This window comes from Epinephelus fuscoguttatus, linkage group LG8 (genome assembly GCF_011397635.1).
Source record: "Epinephelus fuscoguttatus linkage group LG8, E.fuscoguttatus.final_Chr_v1".
In the NCBI taxonomy this organism is placed as follows: domain Eukaryota; kingdom Metazoa; phylum Chordata; class Actinopteri; order Perciformes; family Serranidae; genus Epinephelus; species Epinephelus fuscoguttatus.
The window spans coordinates 39,888,191-39,900,248 of record NC_064759.1 but is presented as its reverse complement, the minus strand read 5'-3'; the positions used below and the strand labels follow the sequence as shown (position 1 = coordinate 39,900,248).

The 12,058-nt window shown below is 37.7% G+C and overlaps 1 protein-coding gene across 1 annotated transcript; it reads right to left on the bottom strand.

The window, feature by feature from the left end:
- Positions 1-10,117: 10,117 nt before the first annotated feature.
- Positions 10,118-11,222, bottom strand: si:ch211-198c19.1 (uncharacterized protein LOC100151013 homolog). The gene is made up of 2 exons (XM_049584044.1): positions 11,047-11,222; positions 10,118-10,951 (listed from the first exon to the last, which is right to left on the bottom strand). Exon 2 carries the CDS (start codon positions 10,938-10,940, stop codon positions 10,398-10,400), a length of 543 nt encoding a protein of 180 aa, XP_049440001.1. The 5' UTR covers positions 10,941-10,951; positions 11,047-11,222; the 3' UTR covers positions 10,118-10,397.
- Positions 11,223-12,058: the final 836 nt, after the last annotated feature.

Genomic DNA, 12,058 nt, shown 5'->3' with positions numbered 1-12,058 from the left:
TGAATGGTAATTTAAAAAAAAGATGTAGGATATATGTTGATATCATGTATCTAAATATAGAAGATAGACACATGTTAAGAATCAGTACAAAATATATATATACAAGAATACAGAGATTTTGTATATATGTTGTTTTAATGAACTTGTAAATGTTAACCATGTATCACACCATATAATACCATGTAAATATTTGTATGTATGAACATGCTTATATTGTAGACATATATGTTATGTACATATATATCCACCCCAACACCAATATATGTTGATATTAATGTAAGACATAGATTTATATGCTAAAAATGAATGACATATGTAGGCAAGCAGGATTTTTGTATATATGGTGTTTTTATAAACTTGCATGTATATGAATTAAACACATATATATGACTATTAGATTATATTAATTGTATTAACTTATATTATATCATCTTATATTATTGCCACAATATTGTATTACCATCCACCATATAGATGTTTTGAATGTTTGTAATGTGTTTATACTGTGGACATATATGCATACATATTCATTCCAAAAATCCAAATCCATATGTTCACATTATATATGTAAATATAATAACATATCATACTATACAAAAATCAATCATATAAACATTATGAAAGTATGTACATATATAATACATGCTTTCATTATTATGTTCCTACATATCCATCCCAAAGCCCTTTATTTGTTCATATTATATATGTAAATATAAAAGAAAGACATGTATGTAAAAAAATGCTCATATTGTAGACATATATGTTATTTTTCCAAATATCTATCCCAAAGCCAAATATATGTTAATATTATATATGTAAATAAGAAATATAGCATTTTTGTTTAAATGTTTTTGCATAAACTTGCATATATAAATATATCTTTAACATATATTGTTGCAACATATAATACCGTATAAAATTCCATCATATAGACATTGTTAATGTTTATACATGTATATATTACGTGCTTAATTTATATTACGTGCTTAATTTTTTTTTTCAGTTTTTCTGTGCTTATATTGTTACGTACATATATATCCACCCGAAAGCCCAATATATGTTATTATAGATGTAAATATAAAGACATGTATATCAAAAATAATGAGAAAAACATATTTAAGCATACAGAATTTTTGAAAATATGTTTTTTTTCATAGATTTGGAAATCAAATCTGAATGTTAATTGTTAACATATACGGTACGAACATAATACCATTTAAAAATTCATCAAATAAATATTTTTTATATATATACATAAATACATTTACTCTTGGTGTTTCAAATACGTTAAGCTTATAGCTAAATAGATTCAGAAGATTTATGTATGTCATAATAATATATTTTCTTATAGGTAACATATATGGTAGCATTTCTTTTGGTTACATTTCCTCATGGGTACTGAATGGAACAGAGAAAAAAGAAGATAAAAGAAAAAAGAAATAAAGACATTTATCATTTGGGTAGGTAGCACTTCTTTCTAATTTCTCCCAAAACATGCAAGAAATTGAAGTTGATGTTTCTAGCGGGAGAAATATAAAAGATGAAGAGGTGAGATGAACTTAGAGAAAAGACAGAGAAAGCTGTGAGTTAAAGAAATTAGCTTTATAGAGTGCCGGGGAGGAGGTGTAGGGTTAGAGATGCATGAGCACGCAGCTCCTCTGAGGCAAGGCGGGGAGGAACATTAATCATTGGGAGACATCTGTTCATTCTGCCGCTTTACAATTCTGTCAAAGAGCTCGGACTCCCCACCCCACCCCAAACCATCCACTCAGAGAAAACCTGTCCTCCGTTAAGCATGGACAGGCAGAGTGAAACATCAGAGCCAGACTCCACTAAGAGCCGCCTTCAATTTGATTTCCATTCAAGCCCATTTAAGACGAACAAAACAAGGGGACAGGGAAAGGAGTGCAGTGTGTAAATCAGTGCCATTATCTGCATTCGGCTGGTTTTATGGAGCAAGAGACTTGCTGTCATAGAGGAAACAGCAGTGCATGTACACATGTCACAAGTTGACACACCCACACACACAAACATTTGCATATGTCACCTTTGGGGACATTTCATTGACTTACATTTATTCTTTGGAGGATTACTGTGAGCTTAACTGGAATTAATGCATGCCCGACCCCTGCTATAACCTCAAAATAACATGAATGAAATAACAAATCAGTTAAACTTGTGATGACTTTCAGCAGAGCTATAGTGGGAACAACCAGATGTGCTGCACCAAATATGAAATCTTTCCTCAGAAATAATTTAGAGCAAAAATATTTTGGAAAGAAGCCTAAATTTGAAACATATGAGCAGTATATGTGCTGTAGAAATGAGTAATGTGAAAAATGATGTTCCTCGACCATGAAAGGATTATGAGATAATAAAATGTTATAGAGGGGTAAATGCAGGGAAATTACATGAGGAGTAAAATTGTGCCATTATTAATATGTATCAGTTTCCTAAAATGTTGTGGTCTGAAATGATATGCAGTGAAACTTAATACCGTTTTGAATGTGAATTTTTTGTTTCATTTTTAAAACGATCATAATATAAACCCTATTTGTGTACTATTTATGGCCAGCACTTGCTCAGCAATAGCCATTCAATGTATTTGCAATGTGTAAATCCCCCTCCATGTCATAATTTTATAATCTATTAAATGTACACTGGTGAAAGCTGCCTATGCTGCATGGGTTTCAAATACCATTAACAAGGAATTCACAGGAACAGGATCGCTACAGTGTAACTCAAGTAAGATTCAAGACTTCTTAACACTTTTAATACTACTTGGAATAAAAACAGATAATTGTACAAATACCAAAATTGCAGGGGAAAAAAGCATTATTCAGGTTATTCAGGGAACATTGTGTAGAATAGTTCTCCTACTCCATCTGACTTGTATGATTGGTGTTATGTCACCGTGTTCAGACACCACAGTGCCACTGCTTCTGTGTAGGTATACACCAGGATGTTGTTCAGAGATCTTACCGGCTGACCCTGGTAAGATTATCAGATATTTGGGTAGAGGTCTGGTATAGATGAGGGTGTAACTGGAAAATATGTGGCCTTTGTTGGTAGGTTCTTTGGCCATTTCATTTTCTTAATCTGCACGTGGGATTCCACTGCCTTGCTTCCCATCGTGCTGAGCTTGGAAAAACTTTTTGAATAAAATGAACCGAGCGTCTTATGCATTTAACTTGTATTGGTAACAGCCATGCCGCGAAATCTTGGCTAAGCAGCCAATTTTTGTTGAATTTGTACTTCCCCATGACGTCAAGGGTACAGTGACAGTGGATCCTCTGCTCAGAGCATCCCTGCTGAAACGATACATAATGGCCAGTGGTTCTGCTATCCTGATCTGTATCACATTAATACAAGAGGCATTTGATAAATTATATTTTAAAAAAAGACAATAAATGATAGGAATGATAATTTTAGGGTTGTACAGTACATTGTGACAGAAATCTTGTGAAAATTTGATTTAAGACATTTTCATACCAATTAAGACCTTTTTTTTTTTTTTTTTTTTTCATTTAATGGCAGCACGGTGGTGTAGTAGTTAGCATTGTCACCTCACAGCAAGAGGTTCCTGTTTTGAATCTGGGATGGGGAGTTCGGACCCTGGAGTGCGGGAGCCCTTCTGTGAGGAGTTTGCATGTTAACCCCAGTGTCAATGTGGGTTTTCTCTGGGTGCTCCAGCTTCCTCCCACAGTCCAAAGACATGCAGGTAAGGTCAACTGGAGACTCTAAATTGGCTGTAGGTGTGAATCTGAGTGTGAATGGTTGTCTCTTCTCTATGTGTCAGCCCTGTGATAGTCTGGTGTACCCAGCCTTTTACCCATTGTCAGCTGGGATAGGCTCCAGCCCCCTTGTGACCCCTATTGAACGAATGGTTAAATTCCAATGCCTTTTAAGACTTCTTAAGAATGTCTGTGGAAGTGATGTGGAAGTGATGTATGCATGATACAGAATACAACATCCAGTGAATGAGCACTTTTCATTTATAATGCTCATTTCTTATTTACTGTCTTCTTTAGTGTTCTTTAATAAAATGGGACGTGACAAATTCTCTAAACCCGGTTGTTTGGATGCATTTTAAACAGATCCAACAGACTCTTGAGGGACCACTACGATGTGCAAAGCAATGGTCATAAAAGTCACAAAAGCAGCCAAAGTCACAATAAGGCTTTTTTTTTTAGCAGCCTCCTTGCTACCTGGGCTACATGTACAGTAAACCTCTCGCTGTAATGGGGTAATTGGCACAATAAGCACACAATACTGCTGTCCTTGAGAGTTTTAAATTACAGCCAAACTTTCTCAACTTTATTTAGTGTTGACTTCAACATTACACCTTTTATGAAAAGTCATACACAGATGACTTTTACTCTATTAAAGTTTGAAAAGCACATTAAAGGACACCTCTTATAGTTAGTTTGATCTGTAGCACAACTATTATCCTTATTTTAAGTGTGGGTAGTAGTCCCACAAAAGAATGGGATGAACCGCAACTGGTAATGAAAAAGGCACCAATTCAGCAATAACAACAATGCTTTAGCAGAATCATATCAGACTGATGTTTGTCCAGTTTTTTAAAACATTTTATTAAACTCCAACATGTTTAGTCATCCCTTTTTGAACGCAAAAATAATGGGAACATGTTTTTATATGTATTGTTTAATGTTCTTTTATTATTAAAAGGAAGAAAAGAGTCTATGGGGAAATCAGAAATGTTCTTCTTCATTTCAGCTGGCTGAAGAGACTGTGGGTGTCTGTTTGATTGACAGCAGCTGGCAGGCTGCCGGGGTGCCGGTGTTACACCGGAGAACAGGAGACAAAGTAAACAAACCTGTGCTGTAGCTACATCATGGCCAGACCATGTTTTGTGAGGAGTGAGGACGACACCAGCATCTAACTGGACTAAAGTGACATTAACAGGTAGGTTTGGATGCTGTTTAATGTGCTGTAGCTGAGCAGCTAATAGCCTGTAAAGTGACGTTAGCAGTACACTTTCCCCCAGTGAAAATGGTGGCTTGTTCAACAAGCTAAGGTGCAGCTGAGTTCATGTTTGTAAGTTAAATAAAAAGGAGGCTTAGGCATAAAGCTCATGTGGTTGTTGTTGTTCGGTGTCTGTGGCTATTGAGTTATCATTTTGAAGCCTTGAGTCTAGCATTTTGGCCATCGCCACGTTTTTTGAAGCCTGAAGTGACCTTAATTGGACCAGAATTTGGAGCTGTGGAGGAGTGAAGGGTGGATCTGACTGAGAGCCTGAGGACGTCGCTGTGGTTGCAAGTTTTCAATTACAAGGTGGCCACACCTTTAAGCATACCCTTTTCTATTTCACTCTACATAGGACCATACTTAGCAACCTGACAGTCAGTCAGTGAATTCCAGCTTTAAACACTGACAAAAAAAGCCATCCTTTGACATCAGCATGATATGCAGTTGGTCGCTTTTATTGTTTAACAGCGGCTGTTGGCGTCAGTGGGAACCGCACTGGGACAACGACAAAAGTCAAGGTGGTAGAAGTCCAAAGGCAGGCAGGCAATACCTGACCCAAGTGGGCACATGTCACACATGTAACTCACAAAATTACATGTATTATTAAAACTCATTTGTCATCTCCAATGATAACCACAGGTGTAGCCAAATTAACCAGGACTGAAATCTTAAGGATTATAGCTTTAATTGTGCCTAAACACAACCATTCAGTGTTGAGTTTTTACACATCACAGTAAGCTGAGCGGACATCTAGGGGGTTTTGAGGCATCTGTGGATAGTATAACAAAATCAGGCGTAGTGTTCCACATATTTCTGTACAATGAAAGGACCCTATAAATCTCTCTTATCTGCTAAGATTGGTCCTGCTTGTTCACGGGCCCTTTCAAGAGCCCTGGTATATTTTCAGTGGGAGTATCAAATCAAATCTGAATTCAACTTGTGAGCGCACAGCGATCCAAATGGTGTCCTCCCATTGGCAACAGAGGAGAGCAGAAGATGAATGAGGCCTTTCTGTGGGTTTTGAGGACTGCAGGCATGAGGGTGCTTTGTCATCATAATATTGAAAGTGAGTTTTGCAAGAGTTTGTGCCTTTTGGCCATGAAGGTGTGTGCTGCCTTGTTTCACAACTCATTAGAGTCAACATTTTGATTGACTGCCTGCTATTCAAGCTGATACTGGAGTTCATACAAATTTCTAAAGCTCTGTGGAACTTTCATATTTACAGTTTTTATATTTTGGTGGTACTTTCTGACCTAGACAGTAAGGTCGTAACATTTAAAATCCTCAGAAGAAAGTAGTACCGAACAATACACTCATTTCTTGTTCATAGCCTCATTAATGTTTATTTACTGTACTTTTCTCATTTATTCCACTAAAGCTACATGTTGTTTCCGTGCTCTGTGATCTGTACCGAGAAAGCAGAGTCGTCTTCTGCCTAACTTTAAAGTCTCTCTACATAATTTGAGATATTTTGCTATTGCCATAGTCATTTTTGATTGGCCAGGTGGCATGTCATAAGTAATAATAAAGAATGAGTTGTCTTGATAGAGAGAAAAAAATACGGTTGAGTACGGTGGCCCTGAGAGCTCAGCGATCTGCAAAATAAGAAAACACATGCAAATAGACACAGCAAAAGCAAATGAAGAAGCATGTTCCCCTATTTTAAGACACATGCAAAGCATTTACAGCAAGAAATACCGCTGCAAGAAGCTCACAACACAACAGAAACAGTTTCCAAGGGACATTAAAAAGTGTTGGTGGGGACATGCTTGCAGGCCCCCAGGAAGTGCATCAGGCTTGGGATACAATTTTTGTCGAGGCCAAACAGTGGAATTACAACTTCTGAGTCTGTCACATGATGCCATAGGGCCCCAGATTTCTTCTCCATAGACCTACATTGTAAAATAGAAGTTTGTACATCAGTGGACACATTTTTTGTGTCACAACCCCCATGAAATTACTTGTTTCATCATCAGAATTTGATCCATTTGGTTTGATAACATTAAATTAATTAATAACGTCTAGAAGAGCCACACGATTGAATCATTTTATCCTCTTTAGTCTCTTGTGTGCTTGCTCTGTGGGCCCAATGATGCGAGCAACTGAGCAAATTTCATAGGAATAAACAGAGCCCTGCCTCCAATGCTGTTTCCACTTCTTATCATACATCCGTAGGACACACTTGTTGTCGCCATGGTTGGTGGCTTATGAAGATATTTAAGATTGCTATCCATCAGCAGTGTTGGAAAACTACCTCAAATGTTTTTGTTGTTTTTTTTGCTTATTTTAACATTATTATGACATGATTCATTTGTTATTGCAAATATCTACTGCTAACCTTGTTTTAGCCTTTTACCCATTATTATAATATCTGAATCATGTGATCACAATGATTGACAGCTGATTTTAATAATTTCATAAGCCACAAACCATGACAACAATTGTGTCCCAGTCTCTGTAACACTTTCTAGTGTCTACTGGAAATCGTTTCCATTAGGGATGCATGAAGATATTGGCACCTCATTGGTATTGATATTAGCTGTAAATCGAAATATAGGAATCGGCCAACATGCTGATTTCTACCGATAATAAATATCTATCTTTACATATATATATATATATATATATATATATACATACATACATACATAGTACATACATACATACTCAAATTTAAAGGAGACATTCTTTGTAAATGCATATAAATCAGACAATAATAGTAATACACAATGCAAACTTACATGGCTTAACTGGGTTATTACATAAGTAGGCCTACATAAATGAAGATACATATAAAAATTAAGATAAACCGGGATACAAGCATAATGAGGTATATTTCGTCAGCGGATTTGGGAATTAAAGTGCATAATTTTCCATAATTTATGGATATATCAATATTAGTTATCAGCCAAATGAGTTGGTATATATTGGCATTTTGGATATTAGCAAAAAATCCAATATCATGCATCCCTTGTTTCCATTGCAATGTGAGCTTCTTGCAGTGCTTATTCTGAATGCTGCTCAAGTGAAGATGCTTTCTAAATGCTCCAAATTTGTCTTCAATTTGGTAAAGATAATTGTAAATACTGTGCATGTCCTGACAACAATGAAGATGTTACTTCGTAGATTGCTGCAAGAATGAGTCTGAAAACCTTGAAATGAGTTAGCTTTTTTTTTTTTTACTCCTGGTTCCCTTGTCTTGAAGTCAGTGGATTTCTCAAATTAGTTTTTTGTTAGATGCCAAAAGTCTGTGGTAAGCTTAAGAGACTTTCATGTTTTGTTCTACAACATGAATTCGTCAGTAAATACCCCACTCATAAATGTTGAAGCCTGAACGTGTCTTAAATAAGGTTGTTTGCTAACAAGCGGCAATGAGACTACAGAAAGTCACTCCGCCATTACTCAGATTAACAATGTGTTCAAACTAGATAAACAAGTTCTTTTAAATCATACAAACTCACTTGACAATCAACATAGGCAACTAAACTGAAGAAAATAGCCAGTTAGTTAGCAGAGTTGGGTAAGGATTACATTAAAAGTAATCAAATTACTTTACTGCATTACTTTTTTGAAAAGTAACCAGTTACTTTACAAAGTTATTCCCTGAGAATAGTAACTCAAGCACTTTTAAAGTACCTTTGAGTATTCTACATTTCCTATTGGGCAATGGACCACAGGGCGCTAAGCCTACATTTTTTTGTCTCCAAAATTAAAGTTATGGACCACTTGCCCTTCACTGAGATCCAATTCTCCCATCACAGCCGCCACTTTGACCAGTAGAAACACAGAACGATCTGCTGCCGTAGACAACTGTATGACAACAACACCCCAGCATTTTTAATATTTCCTCTAGGGATGTTACCACACAGAGTAAAAGGGGGAAATGATGGTGTGAAACAGCAGAGGCACTTTGTCAACCCGCTGAGTTACTGTCATTAGCATCAAGCTAGCAAACAATGGTACATCCTCATGGTTGGACATAAAGTAATAAACATTAACAAATAGCGGTGGGGCTTTTACTCACCACAACTGCAGAGGCTCCCAGCTTCATTTGAAACAAACTACATTATAGACGGTCCGTTATTTATTAATCACTCTGTGTGTTTATATACTTACTTTTTATCCCCTCCGTTGTCTTTGTAAAGTATAGTTATAAACATATTGTGTCATCATTTCAAACTCAACACTGAATTGTTTCAAATTAAAAGCCCCTTATAACCTCGGTTGAGAGAATCCCTCCATTTTCTAAAGCTTCTAAGGCTTTTATTGTGAAACATTTGTAGAAAGTTGATTGTGGAGGATACAATAGCTTGTATGGTTACGTACTTCAAATGTAGCTCCTGCCATCTGCTGGCGCTTTAAGGTGACTACAACAACATTTCAGCACAGTGACTCAAATAATAGTAAAAGTAATTAAAATAAGACAAGAATAACCCGATGACATCACACACGCCGTGAAAGATGGGGATAATTGGTGAGTACCATTGTGTAGTGTGTCATGTCTGTCGGCCAAGTCACAGCACGATTTTATGACTCCACAATCGTGTAATGTGACATAGTGACTTTCAGAACGGGCAGAAAAGTCATGTAGTGTGTACCAGGCATAATACAAGTCCTGAGTCTGACCTGTCTGTCAGCGAGTCCTATGAATGAGACGTCATGGTTAACTCAGAGGTCATACGAAACTCATTTCTGAAACAATTTGCAATGTTGGAGCCTGCACTATTTTGGCCATGTCTGCCATTGCACGAAATGTCCAATGAAATTTACTTACCACAGTAGTGTGTGTGTGTGCACAGTTTTTCTGTGTAAACAGGGATCATTACAAAATTTTACCAGTCTTACCTTTTAAAAAAAAGGTAGCTTATCTGGATAAGCTGTTGACTTGTTTCTGACTTGTCTGACTGTCTGACTCCTTATGTTTTTCGACCCATCGGATGCAATTTATTGTGGTGTTGCTGTGTTCCTAGACCTCAGCAAAGTGATGCAATCAGCCTTGGTGAATACAGTTATGTCTTAACTAAACACACACACACACACACACACACACACACACACACACACACACACACAGAAATGCCAATGTATCAACTATTAAAGAAAAAATATTCTTAAGCAGCACGTTTGAACATTTATTTTATTGGTCAAAGACGCTTTCTGCAAAGCATTCTACACAATGTACTCTACAAGCAGTCAGGCTGTGCAGGGTTACTTTCCTGACTCATACTCAAGAGTTAAATAAGCTCATCAAAGTAGTCTGGCAATTTTTTTCTCATTCTGACTACAAAGCAGCCAAACATGTCAGTCAAGCTTGTTTAAAACACATTTGCAATTTCATCACAATTTTTTGGAAGAATCACAGAACTATTAAAGTTGTCACATAGAGATTTTACATCAGGAGTACATCACATTTCTATGCTAATGTGGGCTGCTGGCTGTCGAAGAGAGGCAAGAAGATTGGGGCCAATTATGTACGTCTCTTTCGCCTTATAATGTGCAGATGCGTAGATCTGGTCAATGTGTTTGTTGTTGTTGTTGTATCTCACCAAAACTCTGTCCATGTTACTGTTAGGGTCGCTGCGGTTGTAGTACTTCCTGACTTCATACGGCAGGTCCTTGGCATGAGGATAGTTGAGGTTTCCGATGGTGTAGTACGTGTATTGCTTTTTATCCTTTATTACTGGAAGCAGATGCCAGGGCTTGAGGTTCTGAAATTCATGAAATCCATACTCTCCTTGAGTAGGATCACACAGAGCCACCATGTTGTTGTCCACACAGTCCTGAACGTACCACACCAGCAACTTGAGGCCGTGGCGAGGTGGCGGTTGACCGAACCCACTGTCCTGCAGCTCTTGTTCTGAGTCTAGGGTCTTCAGAGCTGAGGTCAGAATGACTGACAACACCAGTGCCACATGGAACAGGAGCTGCATCTCTTTGACATGCGCCATATCAAGGTTGTCTGTGAAAAAAGACCCATCATAATATCCTGTTGAAAGCATTCACTGTGCATGAGTGCAACTACAGCACATACAGTTGTAACCTTTCACAACTTACCTCTGAGTTAGTAATAAAAGGAGCAAGTTTTTCTGTAACAGCCGTCTCCAAATGTACCTGCAACTACAGCTGAAGTCTATACGTTGTGCTACAGATGAAAACTGTGGCGCCCTGTGGTTTATTCTTGTTGTCTTGTGCGTGCAGGATGAAAGCAGCACAGTTGTTGTACAACTACTTTCACTCCCTATTTGCAGTGAAAGAGGAAGTGCTGTAGATGCTGCACAGCTGGGCTCTGCAGACAGTTGGGTTTAAATTTAGACAGGTTACGCCTCTGCTTGAAATCACCAGGTATGTCATGTTCACAATTGCAAAGCAGAGGTATGACACCACAAGTTGCATGTGTAAAAACTGATTATAGTAAATTATACATGTTTTTTGCAACTAGCACTGTGACTACACTGTGACAGAGGGGAGCAAGTGCAAATTAAGATCTAGAATCAAAGGACTTTGTGTTCATGAGTACAAATGGGGAAATAGTTTTGCTTCCATTCCCACGTGATAATAACATCTGTTGTCAAATGAAGTACAGCACAACTGCTCTGCTATAGCAAAGCAGCAACATTGTACTTTAAAAGACTACTCCAACAATTTGGGAGTTATGCCCTTTCTCTATCATTTTCATATTGAGACAACATGATCAATATCTTTTTTGTGTCTGTGCATTCAGTGGCTGGGTCTCAGCAGTTAGCATTGCACTTATAGGGGGTCAGTACGTCCTGTGCTGTAATCCGCGGAGGGATACACCGGTGAGCAGGCACAGGCACAGACGTAGCCTGTAAACAAAACTCAGTTGTTTAGCCTCGCAATATCTCCGGACTATAGTAGCTGCAATGGACGACTTTGAACGCGATTTTGAAGAGTTTCTTGTAGGGGACACAGATCCAGAGCCATACCTGTTTGAGCTGGAGCATACAGATGAGGAACTCCATGTGTTGGATGCTGAGCGAGTGAGAAGAGAGGCTGAATCCTCTGAGGCAGCGGAACAGCAAGGGGCCGAGGAGCTGATGGACAG